Below are 20967 nucleotides of genomic sequence, written 5' to 3' on the forward strand. Positions count from 1 at the left end.
GGAACTACACTGGGATCCACAAACAGACCACAGGGTAAGCACACCCTGCTGGCCTCACCAACACCTCTTTCAGCAGCAACCCAAGGTTTTTCCTGGTTGGTATTCTATCCGAGTACTGGCTGGGCCCAAACATGCTTAGCTGCAGGTGGATGACCACTCCTGAAGTGCATATTTTGTGGCTGCTGGCTAATATGAAACCTTATCAAGTCACTATGATTCCAATAAACATCTTAACCTCTTAAGCACTCTTCATGGACTATATCATCAGTTGCTTTACAATAAAGAGCATATTACAACATGAAAACATAACATGAAAGAACTTTCAATACATGATAAAGCTACACAGTACAAATGTAGAAGTATATAATATGAATAAACTTTAGAGAGTGGGTGAGCAGCATATAGTCCAAAGAGAATTTCAGGGAAACTGAAAGCATTGTGTGGTTTTTGTGTTATGATTTCTGTACTGTTGGCTCCAATTCAGCACACAACTCCAAGAGGACAGCTGTAGGAGATCTAAGGTGACTTATAAGCCAGTCATCATTATGCAAAAGGACACAAGTACTATTAATGACATTTAAATGACAGAAAACATTGTGTTTTGAAGTTTGTTTGACTCCATATTTTAATTGTGGCAAAAATAAACACTTATTTTGAGAAGTTAGGAAAAGCATGAATAGGATAATATTTGAGTGTAACTTAGTTTACTGACTTGAAAGTTTGAGTGAATTCTGCCATTTATTTGCCTTCATCAAAGAGACAGATCACATTTTTTTTAATTTTGCAACAGGTCTGCATGTCATGTGTGATGGATATTTGCTCAGACTGACACGCTGTTGTTTGTATGAGCGAGCATAAGAGGAAGCCATGCACACTACCATTTCAATCACTATAGTGTCTTTCAGGCATGGGAAACAAGTTGAAATAATTTCTGTCAGGCTAAATCTGAAACAGTTAACTAACCTGTAACTGAAATTGAACAGAGTAATTCTCTAACTCTTTTAAGGATTGGTGACATGTAAGTGAGAGTTGTGGGCAGGTTATATTACAGTATTGCTCAAGGCATCCTCTACATCTGCTTATCCAGAGTAGGGGGCAGCTGGGGTCTGTCCTAGCAAGCAAATTGTGCAGGCAGGAATGATCACTGGACACAGTGACAGCCCATCGCGGGGTGATGTAGAGTTAGTTACTGCCAAAAGTCCATATACAAGTAGCACACATTTTGTAAGTGTGAGATACATTTGGAGATCATTTTACAAATGTGAGTTCCAATATGAGCATGAGTGATGCACTTGGCAAGTGTTTTGTGGTCATGTGATTTTTGGCAATTGGTATTACTGCCAAAATTATTTGAGAGTGAAAGCAGTGAGGCAAGGGTTGGACTTTGTTCTTCTAGCCAATGGAGAAGTCAATGCTAACCATCCTATCACGAGGCGCACTTCCTTCCCCACCTCCAAACAAGAACGCACTTAGTTTATTCCATGTCTTATTAAACTTCCTAACAGTAAGGCATTTTTTGCCGGCTTTCTGCAGCTGTTGTATCCAATTAGACCCCCCCCCCCCCCCCCCCCCCAACTTGGCAAAATTGTCAATCAAATCTCAAAATCAGTAACATTTCACAATCAGGGCTTGCACAGAATTAAAGACTAGAACATATTATAATGCCATTTCAAAGAGATTACATATGCATTAGTCCACATTTAGAAAAATTCTGTATAAATGGAGACAAGTTAGTACTGTACTGTTATCCCCAGAAGGGGGTACCTCAAAAGGCACAACACAGAATGCTTAATGACGTAAAAAAGAACCCAAGAGCAACAGCAAAAGGCTAGAAGCAATCATTAAAACTGATTAACATCTCTGTTTGTGAGTCTACCATATCCAGGACACCAAGGAAGAAGTCACTGGTCTCCAAAAAACACCTCAATCCAAGGCTGAAGTTTGCCAAAGAGCATCTTGATATTCCTCTGTACTACTGAAAAAATATTTTACGTACTAAAGAAGCTTCTAAGGAAGTATATACATCAGTACATATGGCATAAAAAGAGCACATTATACAAACATAAAAACATCATCCCAATAGTGAAGTACAGTGGCGACAGCAACATCATTTTGAGCTGCTTTGCTAACTCAAGACTTTGACAGCTTGCCATTATCGAGTGGAAAATAAATTTCAAAGTTTATCAAGAGTGCCCACAGGACAATGTTAGGTTGGCTGAAAGTCAGTAGAAGTTTGGTGATGCAACAAGACAATGACTGTAAACACTGAAGTAAATCTACTACAGAATGTCTTCAAAAAAAGAAAATTTGCTTACTGGGAGCCCAGACCTTAACCCAGTGAGGTACTGTGGAATGACCTCAAGAAAACCATTGACACCAGACATCCTAAGAATATGACTGAGCTAAAGCAGGTCTGTAAATTTCTCCAGAATGTTGCACAGGTCTTATCTGCAGCTACAAGAAGCGCTTGTTATAGCCTATTACTACCAAAGGAGGTTCAACCAGTTATCAAATCCAAGGGTTCACTTACTTGTCCACAGTACAATGTGAATGTTTGATGGGTGTGTCTAATAAAGACATGAAAGACTGTAATACTTTGTGTGTTATTGGTATAAGCATGTTGTTTTTGTCTACACTTGTGATACAGATGAAGATCAGACCACATTTTGTGAGCTGTTAATGTTGAATACTAGGTCATTCCAAAGGCTTCACACAACTTTTTCTTTCTACTGTGCATTAATCATATCCTGGCCTTTTTTAAAGCTGTGACCTGCATACTCCCCGGCTAAGTTGTGTCATGTGAATTCACTTAAATGTGTTCCCTAGTGATCTGAAGGTGATGACACCTTTAGTGTCCCCTCCTTAATGTTTCTTTTTGCTATTTCTCTCTCTACAAGGAGAACTTCAAGTACCCTTTCCAGCAGCTGGCTTAATTGCTCTTCAGCATCTGTCCCTCTTTTTATAACACCAGCTGAAATCCTCCATAAAGATGAAAGCTTTGACATGATTTCAACAAGCCTTCCTCATCCTTCTTTTCTCAGATATAATTTAGGAGAACTGCTCCCAATGCTATACTATAAATCAGACACCATAGATTAAACCTTTCTGTGGCCTAGTGCCTATAGCAGTATGGGTCAGTATTGATGTCTGAAGACAATGATCAGAGTTTTCTTCTAAATATTACAAAAATATTACAAAATATGTTAATGATTTAGTCTCTAGCCTTGTGATCTAGTAAGCACCTGGTGTGTTCAATAGTTTGGATATTGAGTCTCACCTTCCCTGTTGATTTGACTCCTTTCCAGATACAGAAATAGCAGACAACCCAGGCCAGAAACAAGCAAAGCGTCAGGTCCCACTGTAACTTGCCAATGTGTTCAATGCCAGAAGAAATCCGCAGCACACGATTTCTAAAGGACAAAGAAAATTGTAGGTGTTATTAATCCTCTGACAAGCACAGACATATTGGTAAAATAGGCCGAATAATATAAACTTTTACACATATTCATATTCATATATGTGATGATACATGGGTTTGATGTGACAAGTGTTAACTAGTATTATGACTCTTTCATGTCAGCAAACAAACATTAACTATATGGGGCATATGTTTGCCAGGTTTCACTTTGAGGAAATAATGCAACTGCTCAAAGTTTGTTTGCCTTTTACTGATTTTTAAGAGAAACAGGCCAAGAACACTACTGCCTCACGATTTTAAAATGCTGCAGAATATGCCTCCAGTTGCCGACTTGACCAGAATTCATATTGTTAACCTGTTTCCGTTCCCTTATTTCATAGAACACAACATACTGTAACAGCTGTGCTGTTTGTTTTCTCACCTTTGCCCACCCTGCCCTGGAAACTCGCACTTGAATGTCAGCAAAAATTGGGCAACGTGTAGGTTAGTGGAAACATGGGTAATGGGTGCAGCAGGTAAACTGATCTGTGGTTTCTATTAAATAAAATGAAGTTCTCTATTTTAATACATTCTTGTTTATTTTGGCACCGCAGAGTGGTGATGTGCTGCATGTAGTTTGGACTTGTAAGAAAGAATTTCTTCGTTTACATCATTTTGCACATTTTCATGGTTGTAGCTGTCCAGCTAGCTTAATTGCTGATTTTTTTTTTTTTTTGGTATCAGAAAGACTAAAATAAAAATGAAAGCCAATAATCAGTACTTACTCCCAGAATTCAATCTCAGGTGAAGTGGCATTGGCAGGAATTGTCCAGTTTGAGGTTTTGTTTTTTGTGCTGAATTCCACACAAGTACCTAGTCATGTAAACAGAAAGAAATGTTTGATATGCATGGTTCAGTTTTACAATTTTTATTTAAAACCAAAAAAATGTTTTGGACGTTAAGGTGGCAGATACAATGGAGCAAAGCAGTGGGACTTCAAGAAGTGCTTTTTAATGAGGAAAAAGAAAAGAAATAAAAATATTCTGTAATAAATAAAGAAAAAAATAAGAAGTTCTTATTCTGTTAAGAACAAAATATTTTTGCAGGAAACAAATTGATGGATTTTGTCGGAGCACAATTTCATGATCAAGAAGAATAATAAAATAGGTCAACAACCTGCAAAAACTCATTCAACAACAAAAAGGTAACTGCTTCTATGGAGGTACAATGTTCAAACATCACTCCATCTCACCTTTTGAACCCACATATTCCAAACACACATGGGCACAGAAACCTGGAGCCTATCTCAGCAGTAATGCCTACAGGGTCCAGAATAGCATGAAAGTCCACCATGGGCCAAATCTCCATGCAAAAAACATATATTTAGTAAGTTTAAACTCACAAGTTAACCTAAACTCTTCCAAAAATAAGAAGAAATGGGAATTTGTGTGAACACCCCCTTGAAATTGGGCAGAACATTCAGTTTTGAACATAGACACTGATGAGGCTATGAAATAAAGCCAGAGAACTGAAGATGAGAGGCAACCTAACTACAATATAGTGCCACATTCTTCCTAATTTTTCTTCTGCACATATGTGGCTTGGCAAAAAAAAATCACTATTAATATTAATGTTGTAATATTGAAGTGCAGTATTTCTCACTTTTGATTTTGCTGCAACAATTGATTGCGTCATTTAGACTCACAGATAGTTGATTACTTCATCGATGTTGTGATGTGAGATTTTGCATATAACTTGATAAATATTTTGTATGTCTTTATTTGTAACTTAGGCAAAGCAATGTAATATTAGTGTTACATTATTGATAATACCCAACCCCCCCCCCCCCCCAACCTAGGACTGAATCTCTTTGAAATTTTTGTTTGGCTAATGTTTCTCTGCTAAAGTTTCTCCCTTCAACCCCCGCAAGAAAGCCAGGCTGCCTAACTGCCAGGCTTTACCTTAACATATGGTTTGCGGGGCAGGTGTTAAGATGTTCTATTTCCGCATTAGTCTGAAGTATGGCTGTTTGGAATTGGCTTGTATCAGAAGCTTTTAAGTACCATAACGCCCTATTGGCTGTAGAGGTTGGACAGAACATCTACAAAATTTGCTTGGTTAACCTCACTCTCTTTCTTACTAACATCTGATGAAGGAGCATCTCACACCATGAACTGACAAGAACAACACAATGAAGAGCACAGCTCGGCAGCCATATTGAACAGGCATGCGGCCTGTTTTGAATGGAAAGCTGACCACAAATGATGCCTTAATTAGAGACATTTTTAAGTAACTAACAAGTCTGTGTGCCATCTGAACTACACATTACCATTTAATCAGGTTGTTTGGTTGCCAATATTCAAATGTACTTTGCATATTGTTATTATTTATGAATATTACCAATAATACATTGTTTAAATTGTAACTTAACTCCTGCTTGTCTTTTACTACACCAAATTGCCTGAGGTTGTAGAGGTTGAAAGGAAGGTGGGGAGAAGTTATATACTATAATAACTTATAAACAGTGGTAAGTCTGGGAGATTTGAGGCATTCTGACAAAGGCTACTTATTAATAATACAATAGCGCAGGGGTGTTGAACTCCGGGCCTGGAGGGCCGCAGTGGCTGCAGGTTTTCATTCTAATCCTTTTCCTAATCAGTGACCAGTTTTCACTGCTAAATAACACATTTGCCCTTTGTTTTAATAGCCCTGTTTTTCAGGATTCAGTGCTCTGACTTGATTAATTTCTTCATCAAATGACAGCCAAGCAGAAATGAGACATGAAACGAGCCAACAGATGACCAGCTAAATTGGGTCTTCAAACTCCAACCAATTTCACTTCAACCAGTTTCTTAATGAGAAGCTGATTCTTGCTGTTAATTAAACTCGTTCTTTAATTCCATGGCTTGTTGCTGCTCTCATTCTGCCACAGCAGACATTTCCAAAATTGTTGATTTTCTGTTTTTTCTAAGAACACCGTCAAAATGTTTTGGTGATCTGAGAGATCAGCCTTACTGAGACCTTCACCTTTCTTTTTTTTTCACCTTCTTATTTTCAGATATTGTGGATAGCTGGTCATGTGGGCAGTTCGTTTTGCGTCTCATTATTGTTTTGCTGCTAATTAAGGAAAAAGAAACAACAAAGGGGCCTGAGTCAAGTTAATTAAAATTAAGGCAGTTAATTAGCAGCAAAAAACTGGTCACTAATGAAGAAGATGGTTAGAATGAAAACCTGCAGCCACTGCAGCCCTCCAGGACTGGAGTTCGACACCTGTGCAATATGGGAAAGTAGAGCAATATATTTCTCTACCAAGACAAAACAATTGAGCAATGGGGAGTCCCCCTTGATCATTTTAGTGCACAGATACTCCATCATTTCATCAAGCAGGGTGAGTGTTATTCTTTGGCCTTTTCTGCTCACAGATATTCTGTCCTGTCATCAAGCGGGAAAGGGGATTTGGTAAAAAGGCCCCTTACTGTAATGGGCCCCTGGTTGAATGCCAAGAATGATAGATTCACACCAGCTTATACATAAAATGTTTTTTTAATTTTTAAGATGTCATCTACAGCTGGGTACAGCATATTCTCTTCTTTATTTTATATTCAACCATTAGGACACATTTGCTTTCTATTTGTTTCTATTTTGCTCTGCTGTACTATACCTTATAGTCTGATCCCTATTTTCTCAGTAGATATTTACTAGTAGTACTGTCTCTGGATTTTTCCTGGTTCTGAAATCAATCAATAAATCAAGCGATTGTTGTTTGGTATGCAGTAGTTCCTCCCAACAGCTGACCATCACAATGTAATTTAGAGTGCCATTTAAAGAAACACAATAAACTAGATATAAAAGAGCATTCTCAAGTAAATTCGGAGTCATGGGATGATGGAGCTCTCTGCAGCATAGAAGTTATGGCAAGAAATAGCTTTGGAAAGGGCACCAGTCCATTATAGCAGAAGACAAAAATGTATCCCTGTGTGTTTTAACATTTCTGTATGAAATGTTCTGGGTGTGTCTTTCTGGTGTAACTAAGATATTCTGTGTCCATCATGTTCTAAACAATTAATAAAATAAACGATGAGACAATTATAATTAAATATATTTTATTTTTAAAGACTTGACAGATGAGAAGCTTTTCTTTGGAAATAAATTGGGCGTGTCAAAGACTTTTAACATATTGACTATTTTGGGAACTTTAGATTGTATCAAATATGTAGGTATGTGTAACGGGCAGCCGGGATACTCACCCAGCCAAGATGACAGAGGACAGCCCTCCGGGTTTGCTACACTGCCACAGAGCAGGGACATTCAACCCTGCTGTGGGTCACGAACACCACCAGGGGGCATATGGAGAATGGCTGAGCCCTCCTGTGCAGGACTGCCATCTCACCAGGAAGTGCAGCCAGAAGCTAATCAGGGAACAGCTAGAGCACTTCTGGGTCCTCTATAAAAGGAGACAGTTGCCACAACTCGGAAGCTGGAGTGGACTGAGCACAGGAGTGGAGCTTGTTGGAACAAGGGAAGAAAGGACTGAGTACTGTGAGGGTATTGTCAGCACTGTGGGTTATTGTGTGCTGTGCCAGTACGTAGAATAAAGGTGTGTTGTGTGACAACAGCGTGGTGTCTGTCTGTGGTCCGGGCTATGCATTACAGTATGACATTAGGACTTACCATTTATCTGTGTACTGATTGGTATACTGTATATTGAAATTATGTGTAAACTAACTTCCTGCATTTTAAACTTCTGGTTCGTCATTTTAGTTGGCTGAAGAAAACTGGTAAAGCCAGTTTCATCAAGCGTGTTGAAATAAAGATGTCAATTATAGGATTCATTTGTAGCGGCAACTTAGAGCTTTTCATTGTTTATAGAATACTTACCCCGACATCCATATTGGACAAAATAAAGCAGAATTCATGATAATTCAACAACTGATAGATTACAGGGAAACAAACATTTGAACTTGCACTAGCCAACATAAATATAGGGAGCATACGGTAAGAGTGGACACTGCAGAAGATTCTGAATTGAGAATAAACAGCTACAAGAAAGAATGGGTGTGTTCTTAAGTATGATTTATGCCTGAACACTGATGGGGATTTAAAGATAACCCTAAAGATTGAAGACATCCATTACTTCTCTCAATTTGAAAACCAAAAGTGCCATACTATAGTGAAGATGTGGTCTCAAAAATGTGTTCTACAGTTTAAAAAGTGGTGTAATGCACAAGATAATAGCAGGATACTACATGTCAAAAACAAAACTGAGACACATTACAGAGGAAACTGGGCCCTGACAGAGAAAATCTATGTTACCCTGTCTAAATTGAAGAAAGGGGCACCAAAAAATACAGTGGACCCTTTACTTACAAACTCAATTTGTTTGCGAGGGCTGGTTGTAACTCAAGTTGGTTGTAAGTCAAGACTATTTTTCCCATAAGAAGTAATGGAAATGCCCTTAATGTGTTCCGAACCTCCCACAGCAACACTTACTTAACTTTTTTTAATAAAAAAGGGTTGTATAATGTGCATAATTTACCAAAAACACCAATAATCTTTCTAATGTACTAACTAAAAAGTTATAAAAAGTGCCTAGCCTAACCGAAACAACAATTTCACACTGTACTCACCATTTAAGTTGATATCTTTGGCTTGCAGGAAGGAAGGAGGAGGAGAATGAAATGGAAGGTGGTTATTGTTTGGAAGGAGTTTCCTTATACAAATCTTTTCTTTGTAAAATTGTCAAGATGGTGGATTTCGACACATGCTGTACATATTAGCAAGATCGGTCACACGAACGCCACTCTCATATTTCCACACAATTTCCTTCTTCGTTTCGATTGTGATCGCTTTCTTTACCTTCGTTACCTTCTTTTCCTTCCTTAGCAATTATCGAAATAAATTATATAAATCACTGCACTGACCAAAATTTCGTCCACAAACATGTATCTGGGCTCCGACTGACACTTACAAACGCTCTCGGCTGTTTGTTTACAATCGCACAAGCGCATACACGTGACCGCAATCGGGTCGTAACACAAGATGTTGGTCGTAATTCAAAACAAAAATTTTGGTCATAAACCAAGTTGTTCGCATGTCAGGCTGGTCGTATATCAAGGGTTGACTGTAGTGGCAAGGATGTACAAAATATTTCCCTGGGACACTAGAAATCACACACTCTCAAAAGGAATTTGTTAGACCTTGCTGTGCCTAATACAGAATGTTAAGATAGCCGGAGGTTCATGGTGCAGGGATGTCAGGTGCTAGTAAAAGGATCTCTAGCCTGGATCAAGTGTAGGGACCTTCTCACTTGAGAGTTTGGAGCGAGGATCTGACAAGACATCAAGAGGAAGAAGAAAGAAAGGATATCATTTGGGAGACAGAGAGAGAAAGACCGGAGGTTGAAGGGACATTTTGAGTAGAAAATCAATGTATTAGTGGATAAACCACCCCAATTGATAGATATGCACTGGAATAAAAGCAGAAAGGCCCAGAGAAGCTGCAACGCTTTTGGTTTTTTTTTTTTTTTAGTCATTTTTTTACTGTTTTAGTTATTCCTTATATTAAACATCTTTCCTTTTCTATGGTGTAGCATTTGCAGACATTACAAGAGCATCCCTTAGTGGTTACAGCAATTTGCATGTGATCTTTTCTGTACATCATAACACACCCGGCCAGACACATAGTGAGTTTTTACCCGCCCGTTGACTCTCATCGCTAGTTGTGCAAACTGAGCACTATGGGGCTCCACTGCCACAGTAGCATAACCTTTTGTTTTCTACGTTTTTAGGACAATCCTGCACTCCATGTCCTAAATACCTAATGATTATTCCCCCTGTGACACCTTATTAAAACCATTTTGGAAATCACATTCTTTCCTGCTATCAGTTCATATTATTCCCTCGTATGCTTCCAGTATATATTACGGCAGTATGGTCTACCCTGTTTTCTCTCCAATAAAAAATTGTATGGCTTATAATCTAATACTTTAATAATAATGAGACCAAATTACAAGGCCCTGTCAATATAAATTATTTACTTGAGTGACTTTGTACAAGGCTTGAGCTCCTGCCGACATTGAACTTTTATGTACATCTTTGATAATGGCGTGTTTTCCAACATATCCTGTTTAAAGTTCTGCTTTTGTTCATAATTAGATTTTGAGACTCTAAGCATGAATATTTCAGTCTATTCCATCAATTTAATAAGTAAGAAATGCAAGAATGGTTATAAGTGGAGTGACAGCAGTGTGTGCAGTTGTGTGCCCAGCAGAACTGAGCACTAATTGCAATTGTAAAGACTCTGCCATCAGATCCCTATGGAACATGCATTACATTTTATTTACATTGATTCTTTTAACTCATCAAAAGATGTTTGTCATGTGTGAACAGCATATTTTTCCACAAATAAGGGTTTCATGTTTGCACTTATATGAGACAATAATTCATATTGTTTTATTTGTTTTGAAAATCTTCACACATAGTCAAAGGTTTTGAATAGTAACTGTGGCCCAAAGCTGTCAAAATTAATGTAACCTAGCAAATTGTTGGTAAACAGGATTTGAGCTTTTCACAGTTTGGTATTGTAATATGACTTCCACCTTTCTGCAGCTTGAGATTTAATTCTATTTATCCATCCACACTTTTCTCCAGCTTAAGGTTGCAGGGTGTTGGAGCCTATCCCTGTTGATCTGGACTCAAGACAGGGCACACCTTGGATAAGTTGCCTGTTCAGTTCAATTCAATTTATTGAACTGCTTACACCAGGGATGGAGCATGGGCTGAGGTGACAAGGCAATAATCTCAGGCAGCACTTTGGTAAGGGTGTCATGTTTATGCTACAGCATTTTATTTTTACAATACAAAATAATAATTTAAAAATGAATCTTAATTATAATAATAATTATATACACATCCAGGTCCTTATTTATATACTGCCTTTAAAAATTATGAGGTATATTATTTTTATTTCTAAGTTTCAAGTTTAGCTGAATGCCATAACACAAGCACGAACTTTGGAGAATTAAAACAGTGCATGTGCATTTTGAACCTACAGTCATGTCAGTGCATCATATTGGCATTCATGTTCCTGATTGTCACATATCAAATTGTGTCACACACGCTTGAATAGTATGGAGTCTCAGAGCTTGTACATCGAATATGATACCACCCTGGGATGTGAGAGGGCACTGTCATTTACACATTCTTCACTTTTATCTGCAGACAAGAGGATCCAAGAGTCAAGGACAACTGAGGACACACCCACTTCCATCCAAGCACCTCCCCTTCTGGGACAGAGCACATATAAAGGTTACTGCCTACTGAAAAAAGTAATCTAATACAAGGACTCCCGTCTGGATAGACAAAATGTTTTTGCTTGCGTTTCACCATTTGCGCAAATTATTTTTCATAATATACAGGGATCACCAGCTGGTGTCTCAACTGTTCATTTCTGCTGTGTCTTATCTTTTATAATTGATTATGTCTTTTTGTAATATTTTGTTAATTTCTGGAATACTGTATCATTAACGTGTTAGTCATGTGTACACTGTTTGTTAAAAGCCTCTTTAGTCTGAAATACACAAGTTTAGTTAAAAAGTGCAGGTGCCTTTTTAACATTTAGGATGATGTCTGGAATTGCCGACAGAGAGGACCATGCAGGATGAGTGAAACACTTGAGCTTCATGTCACAATCAATTTAGCAATTACAAAACTAAATAAAAATATTTTTGAAGGGTCAAACAGAAGCAATGACAAATGTAAATATTTTAAATGTTTTTTATGCCTGTTTTGTGTGTTTTATTGTTTTAAAACATTCTTTTTAATGTTTTCAAAATATAATATATACTTTTATTTATTATTTTGTCTATTGTTACAATGATGCCTGAATCGCAATATGCATTGTATGTGGATTAAGTGTATCGTTTCATACAGTGTAATAAGGGTATTCTGTATGGGGAGGGCAAAGGGGTGGAAAAAATATCTAACTTGCCTTAGGTGGGTGAAACACTGGCCCCAGTATACAAAATGCATCCATATAAAACAATCTGTACCTATTGAGAACTTAACACTAACTACACCAATACAGAGAACTACAGATTACAAACAAGTGGCCACAGAACAACATACATCTCCCATAAATTAGCACAGTCCTCAGCTTCCCTCAATGGCAACTACAGTGGCTTTGCCATTGTTATAATTCCTGTTTCAGCTCTTTAAAGAAGTTCCTAATGGACTTGCACTAGACTCTCTTCTCTTCTCTTTTTATATTTGTCCTCTAGCCATCCTTTCATCTTCCCACGGCTTCCCTTACCACTACTACACTGGTGCAGCAACACGGACTAACTGGAAAAACCTCCCTCTAGTTCAACTAGCCAGCCATGATTCCTGCAGTATAAGATTTCCTGGATTCTATCAGACAGATTTGGTGCAGAACATTGCTGCTTCACCATTTCTGCATCCAGTGTATAGAAGACCTCTTATTGAGCAGAATTTTTCTGGTGGATATATTGATTGCTAAATGACACTCTCAAGGTGCAGTTAAACCTACCATCTTGTTCATTAAATTATCATATCTTATCAAAACACTAAGTTCTTTATGGCAGTATGAAGTATCACCTTCTTTTCAGTTTTTCTTGTTGGGTCATTACGAGTTTCCAGTTTCCATTCTTAGTCCAGGTTTGTAGCTGCAATGTGCTGTGCTGTGCTGTGCTGTTCAGAGAAATGTGAGCAGGCACTGGAGATGCATTTTAATGCCATTCAGCTAAATTATATTTAGATACGATCTATATATGAAACACAAATTGAAGAGGATCTTGGAGAAATCTAACAGTTACAGTATTGAAGGCTGCATGTAACATGTTTTGAATATTGATGAAGTGGACTGCTTTAAAGATATGGCCAACAGGCATTAAGTCTGATGTCCCTACAACATCAAAGAAATTTATAAAACTCATGAGCCATATGTGAGTTACTAATTGTAGAAAGCTTTTCATTAAAAATGTATTTGTAAATGTAAACATGTCTTTTTCACTACTCCCCTTCTAAAATATGCCTTATATGTAAATGCACAGGTCTATTAAGATGAGATGTCAAGCAGAAATTTCAAAGACCCTGGGGCATGGGGGGTAACCATGTAAAAAGTCTGGAAAGCACTTCTCTAGGTACTTTGATCTGTTTTACAGAAGAGGATTTTCAGGCATCAGCTCTGTATGGAGTTTAAAGGACTGGCAGAATGGCTCTGTACATCTTTAATGGCAGGGCCATGGTATTTGCCAGAAATGCACACTGTTATTGGTGTTTTTATTGTGTCATGAAGAAGTATCTATATACAGTATCTAGAGGGCATTAGGGAATTGATAGAATCTTGGAATCAAGTAAGCACTGTATTAAAAGCATAATATTTATTGATGCCTTATTTTATGGCACAGTGTTTAGCACAACCACCTCATAAGATTGTTTTTCACCAGCCACTTTGTTTTTTCTCCCACGCTTCAAAGACATATGAGATTTCCAAAGATGAATGCATGCATGTCCCTTAAGCCCTGAGGAACTCATACCAAAGGTGAATTCCCACTTTGAAGCAAATGGAACTCTGGTATCTCTGCAGCCCGGAGCCTTACTTGACAGTACTTGACAAATTGTGAGTCAGACAACCCTCACAGCTCTAATCTTATGTTGTGTTCCATTTATCTCAAAGGTTGTATGTTGGAGGCGTCACAGTAAAACATTCATAAAAACAATATGAAGCTTTTTGACCGTCAATAGTCATGAACCAAGATGAGCCGACACAAATGAGGACACACGCAGTCAGCAAAGGGTTGGTGCAAAGTGTTCAGTGTTTTTAAAACCAAACAAAAATGTTCAAAAAGTGCAAAGCAAGTTCTTTGAAAAACAGTCAATAAATAAATGATCCATAAAATCCAAGTGTCCAGTGGAAGCTAAAATCCAAATAAATACTCCAATAAAAATTTGGTTAAAATAACAGGCTGGTTCTTCTTTTAAAAACAGACCTGAGCCCCAGTGCCTCACTCTAAAACCTAGCGTCTCCTCAGCTTATTCCATCAGAACATTGCAGCATGAAGACATGCCCGCTGACAGCTGCAGTCTTCCATTAATCCCGAGTTTGGGGGTCCTGCCACCAGTCTGCCGGCATCTATAGAACTCTTCTCCAAACCCCATAAATGTCTCCCTCAGCCAGTCTGTTGGTATCAAGAGGTAGACATGCAGGCTTCCTTTTTACTGCTGAACTGGGTGCAGGTGTTGTCCTCTACCTACTCTGAAGTGTAAATGAGGCACCTGACTGACATGCTCACATTTGCACGTGAATGCTTGATCAGCCAAGCAGCCCAATCACCGTTTGGAGACTGCATGATCCAGGACAAAATTACTTATTTAAAAATCACATTTTGCCATTGACCGTTTAATATAGAACTCTACAGGAAAACCTTTGCTGTGCTTGCTCCATTGGAATAAACGCAGATGATAACAAAGAATTTCATGGTATTTTGCATATCCAAACACTGCAGAAACATGTCCACAGAGAGAAGTTCGACAGTGTTGTGTGTACGACTGCTTTAATGAGACACAAATTGGCAGAATTGCTAATAAACAGTATAATACTACAGCTTTCCGAAGGTTTGCGGTGTACATTGTCATTTTGGATTGACATCATGATCCGAAGCTGCACAAACTCGGACTTGAAAGACTTTAGGGACTCAGAAATTTCAGCTTCCCACTTCAACTGGAATGCATTAACCATAATGTAAAAGGGTTGAGCTCTAGAGGTTTCCATCTAAATTTTATTGGTGCCCACTGGGGTCAGCTCCACCTACTTGGACTGCCAATTGAAATCAACGCAGCTTACTTGGAGCTTCAGGGTGGAGGCTTTGAGCTACAGAGATATATACTGTACTTGGCAAATTATGCCAATGGTGCCCCCATGACTCTGAACCAGACTTGAGTGTTACAAGCTACTAATATAACAAGTTATGCAATAATATTACTGTTTTGTGTCGGGGTAATACTGTATAACATATACAGTAGACAAGATCAAAAACACACAATAATGCACTTAATTAACAAATGCAACATTAACTTAAACAAATGGCACAAAAATTAACAAAAACGACATGAAAAAGAGTTTGAACCCTTTTCTGAAATTTGACAACTACTTAATAAAAAGCAATATTTTTGAATACTTTGTGTTATTTTTTAAAGTAATATGTACTATTTAATATACTATCATTTAAAAGTAACTTACTCAACACTACCCTGAACTGGACAGAGAGTGTACTGATAACACAGGTCTGCAAAATTAAGCTCATAAAAAATTGTTATAATTTTGAATAGTTATATTTATTTGCATTCATGAACACAATGAAAAAATACAATTAGAACATTTCTACCACATCACATTTAAGTACAAAATTAAAAAGAAATTTCATTAACATGTAACAAATTATACAATTTATTCATTTATGTAATATTGTTCTAAATCAATTTAACATGAAAATATTTAGTCAATCTAATATTTTAAACATATACGCAAAGAAAACAACAATCCATATTCATTAACAGCCATATAAACATCTCTAGCTTTTGTCACTTCTTAGTTTTTTCATTTTGTGGCCCATCGTTTCTATGCTGTTTCAGGATGCATTCCTATTCCTCTTTCATACTGACATCCCAACATTCCTGATACCTTCATTCCAATCATGGATATCTTGATGGAATCTTCCATCCTGCTCTTTGCTCACTATTCCAAGATTTTCAGGGGAAATTTTGAAATGCAAATCCAATAGTTGATCTCACGTTGCAACTCAATTCTTTAAACTTAACTAATACATTTTTCACAGTTTCTGTATAATTTGGGTATTTATTGTTACCTAAAAACTTGTTCATCACATCATCAAATTCTTCTTCAGAAATCACTTTTCTAATATTTTCAATTTCACCTCCGACAAAAGCAGAAGCTTTCAGCATAACCATATCAAACAGGCTCAATCTTCTGATAGATCTTTGACAATCTGCTTTGTTACATTAAGCTTAAGTGATTGCAGCACTTTATCTGGATCCACCAAGCTAGGTCTGATGATGTTTTGGCACCAAGCTGTAACTATTTTATTTTTATATGGATAAAAATTGTAAATTATTTGCTCTGCTGTACCACTCAGAAAGAAAAATGGGAGTTGTGTATGCCCTGACTGCTGGCCTGCCTGCATGTGTGAATGAATGCCAGACAGTTTACTATCTTATGCCGGCTACTAGCCTTTGTTCATCAGATATTCCTATACTCTTATGGAGGCTGGACAGCAAAGCCACAGCAAAGCAAAGGCACAGACACTGGACAGATGGACGTCTTATCACTTTATATATACACTCACTGGCCACTTTATTAGTTATAACTGCTTGTTAATGGAGATAACTAAACAGCCAATCACGTGGCAGCAACTTAATGCATTTAGGCATGTAGACAGTGTCAAGATGACCTGCTGAAGTTCAAACCAAGCATCAGAATGGGAAAGAAAGGTGATTTAAGTGACTTTAAATGTGGCGTGGTTGTTGGTGCCAGAGACGCTGGTCTGAGTATTTCAGAAACTGCTGATGTACTGGGATTTTCACATACAACCATCTCTAGGGTTTACAAAGAATGGTCAGAAAAAAGATAAAACATCCAGTGAGCGGGAGTTGTCTGGGTGAAAATGCCTTGTTGATACCAGAGGTCAGAGGAGAATGGCCAGACTGGTTCGAGCTAATTGAAAGGCAACAGTAACTCAAATAACTACTCGTTACAACCGAGGCACACAGAAGAGCATCTCTAAATGCACAACAAGTTGAACCTTGAAACAGATGGGCTACAGCAGCAGGAGGCAACACCAGAGGCCACTCCTGTCAGCTAAGAACAGGAAACCGCGGCTATAGTTCACATGGGCTCACCAGAATTGGACAACAGAAGATTACAAAACATTGCCTGGTCTGATGAGTCTCAATTTCTGCTGCGACATTCAGATGGTAGGATCAACAACACAAAAGTATGGATCCATCCTGCCTTATATGAATGGTTGAGGCTGCAGGTGGTGGTGTAATGGAGTGGGGGATATCTTGGCACAATGCCAAATACTTCCTGAGTATTGTTGCTGCCTATGTCCATTATTTTATGACCGCAGTGTCCCATCTTCTGATGGATACTTCCAGCAGGATAACATGCCATGTCACAAAGCTCAAATCATCTCAAACTGGTTTCTTGAACATGACAATGAGTTCACTGTACTCAAATGGCCTCCACAGTCATCAGATCTCAAAGCAGTAGAGTATCTTTGGAATGTGGTGGAACAGGAGATTCACATCATGGATGTGCAGCTGACAAATCTGCAGCACCTGCATGATGCTATCATGTCAATATGGACCAGAATCATTGAGGAATATTTTCAGCACTGTTTTGAATCTATGCTATGAAGAATTACAGCAGTTCTGAAAGCAAAAGGGCGTCCAATCTGGTACTAGTAATGTATACCTAATAAAGTGGCCAGTGAGTGTATATATACAGGTGGAGGATAAATAATTTCTTTCTGATTTATTTTGTTAGATATTTGAATTTTCAAGGAGCATAAATACCAATCATCAATATGATTTTGGGTTCTCTCCATATCACTAGAGTACCAAAAGCAAGCACCTTCTTCTTACCTTTTGTCAGTTGCTTTAGTTCCTCACCACAGACAGAATAGACACTTTGAGGGGCCCACTGCTTATCCTGGTCACAAAGTTTTATTCCAAAGTAAGCTTAATCAGCTTTTACAAAATCTGTTAGGTCCTGTTTCTATTATTTTAGCTTTCCACAAACATAGTAAAAAACATCAGAACTGTTCGCACAACCTCTAAAGACCATCATATAAATTATTTGAACTCCCCACTGATCATTTACAAGTCCACCGATCGACTGCCTGCGTCACACTGAGGTGTGTTTGTTACATTCCAGTGAAAGTGGAATGACCGGACAGGCCAGATGTGCTGCTACCTGCTGACAGAGGATTCATCATCTTGTTCAATTGAAGCCATATCATTCATTATTATCAAATTAAAAAACTGTTTTGTTTCAAGCATAGATTTAAATACTAGACAATATTAAAATCAAGCAAATTATAATTAAAATAGAATATTGATATCTAATTCATTACAGTGTGAAAATTATAAGTGACAGATAAAAAATGTGTTTTGTGAAAAAACATCATGAGATGGTGAAAATGGTTCAGGGATGAAAAATATAAAATTACATGAAATAATCAAAATGTATATCTTTGTAATGAAAAAATGAATGAATTGTTAGACAAAATTATTTGCAGCAATGTTTACAATTATGTTGCTGCATTGAATCAGGCAAGTCAGAGAACACATCCATTGATTCTTGTATACAGCCATTGCACTTGTGACCTTACAAGATCTTCAGACTCCTGTGTTTCTAGCAGGGAGAGTGATGGCTCAATTGAAACCAACATACTGCACAGAATTCCAGTCTCCATAGGCTTACAAAATTTTAGGTTTACAAATAAAATGCAATGCCAACCTACCGGTGTTCCAGTCATTGTTACAGGTGGCCCAAGGCAAGTCCCAGGTAAAGGAGTTGTACAAAAAGTAAAGAGCCCAAGCCAGGACGATGATGTAATAGAAATTTAGCAAGCCAACAATCACTTGGGTAGCGTAACCAATGCCTGCGCAAAAAAGAAAGTGGCATCCTTACTTATTTTTATAAAGCAAAAAAGAGAACACCAGAAGGAGTAAAACAATAAACAATGAACTTAATCAAAAGTAATTTGCAATTGTGGAGCTGTTGTAGATCATTTTGATGCCTGAGTTTTGTGTGTAAAGCAGATATTTTTAGTGATCAGTCTTGTTATTTCCACTTCACTTTTTTTTGCATTTTTCTTAGAACAATTTAAATAAATGAATCTGGTAAAATGAATCAAACTGCAATAATGCAATAATGTAGTAGTAAGTAGAAGAGATATTTAAGAATGTCTGGCAGATGTGCGGTCAGAATGGAGTGTGTTTCAGTACACCAGATAACTTATTTTCTTATTATTTCTTATTTTCTCTCATCTTTTAAATGCTTTCAATGCTTGTATTTCTTTTTAGCATTGTAGAATAAAAGTATAAGTGCTAATTTATTACATATTTCATGCTTCTTTATTTTCTTTTATAGGTAATGTTCAAATCGGACGTAAAAAGTATTGACTTATTAAGAAATGAGTCAGTCAGTTTCTAACCCTCTTAATCCTGAGTGGGGTCTGCTGGAGCATCCATACTTGGAGACCAACACGCTTCGCTAGTAACGCATTTAAGTTAATTGTGTGGGCTGTACTGTCAGTTGGTTTCATTAGATTGATATGATTCACTAAAAGATTACCTTCAAAAAGAGGGCTGATTTTTCTCCAGCATGTAATTCCCCCTTCATTGGTGTACTGCCCCAGGGAAGTCTCCAGGAAAAACACTGGAATTCCACAGCTGAAGAGGAAGATGAGGTATGGAATGAAGAAAGCTCCTGTTTGGAAACAAGCAAAAATAATTTCTGTAACATTTTTTGCATAGCTATTGTTCTGACAAACATCACTTTTTAGCTATTTTTATTAATTAATCTATTACAGCATAATAAATCTGTGTAACAACAATTTAAGGATACAGATTAAAATGAAGCATTTCCTTTCTATTTTGTCCTCTCCAGAGGTTAAGTGACAACTGGTGAATTACATTAATAACAAACTAAAAATACATTTAATTTATAAAGCACCTTTCCCATTTTCAAGGCGCTTATTCCAGCTAAACATTTACAATGGCAGAGTCACATAACAAGAGTTCCTGTAGTGTACTGCACTGTAAAACCTGCAAATTAAAGTAACCACATCACAATAATCTACTGTTCACCAAAAGACAAAGGGCAACAGAGACAATTGGTCTAAATGAAAGAACTTTGCACCAAAGGTATTGCTGCTGTTGATGCTAGTGGAGAAGAGGACAGGGGATTTGGTAACAGTTTGGATTTCTCATAATTCCGACAGTGTGACAGTAAAAAGGTAAAATGGAAAGTACACTACTCTTGTCTGGATGTAAAGAAAAGAAAGTTAATATTGTGTTTGCAAAGCATTGAAAAGCATACTGCCTTTAGTAAAGGGTTTGGCATTTCACGTTATTGAGGAATCGATAGCATGTATCAGAAGTATAAATGCAGGGAAGCAAGGAAAAAATATTTAAACACAGAGGTAGCATTGCCCATTAAAATGCTTTGGAAATTGGTCAAACAAATGAAAAAGAAGTTCTTATTGCCCTAATTTAGAAAAGAACACTCTTGTTTAGAATGGTTGACGACATTTCAGTATTCATTCAACACTGGAATCCTACCAGGATATGCTGATTACCAGGGGGCATTTTATATTTCACAGAAATAAATCCCAAAGAGAGTGGCTAAAACCAAAGTGTTTCGAGCAATGAGGCGGTAGTCCTATCCAGTGTATCACCATGTTCACTGCTCACAATAAAAGCATGTCCTATAATAAACCTTATAAAATTAAATAAGTTAGTTAA

At 37.5% G+C, this 20967-nt stretch overlaps 1 protein-coding gene across 1 annotated transcript in view; it reads right to left on the reverse strand.

The window, feature by feature from the left end:
* Positions 1-20967, reverse strand: part of LOC114657499 (sodium- and chloride-dependent GABA transporter 2-like) — a 151319-nt gene that overhangs the window by 88455 nt on the left and 41897 nt on the right. The window contains exons 3-6 of the mRNA XM_028809366.2: positions 19796-19930; positions 18960-19100; positions 4183-4270; positions 3278-3410 (exon numbers count right to left, since the gene is read on the reverse strand). Coding sequence (XP_028665199.1) covers positions 3278-3410; positions 4183-4270; positions 18960-19100; positions 19796-19930 — 497 coding nt within the window. The remainder of the gene's footprint in view (positions 1-3277; positions 3411-4182; positions 4271-18959; positions 19101-19795; positions 19931-20967) is intronic.

The sequence above is a fragment of the Erpetoichthys calabaricus genome, chromosome 1 (assembly GCF_900747795.2).
Source record: "Erpetoichthys calabaricus chromosome 1, fErpCal1.3, whole genome shotgun sequence".
Lineage (NCBI taxonomy): Eukaryota > Metazoa > Chordata > Cladistia > Polypteriformes > Polypteridae > Erpetoichthys > Erpetoichthys calabaricus.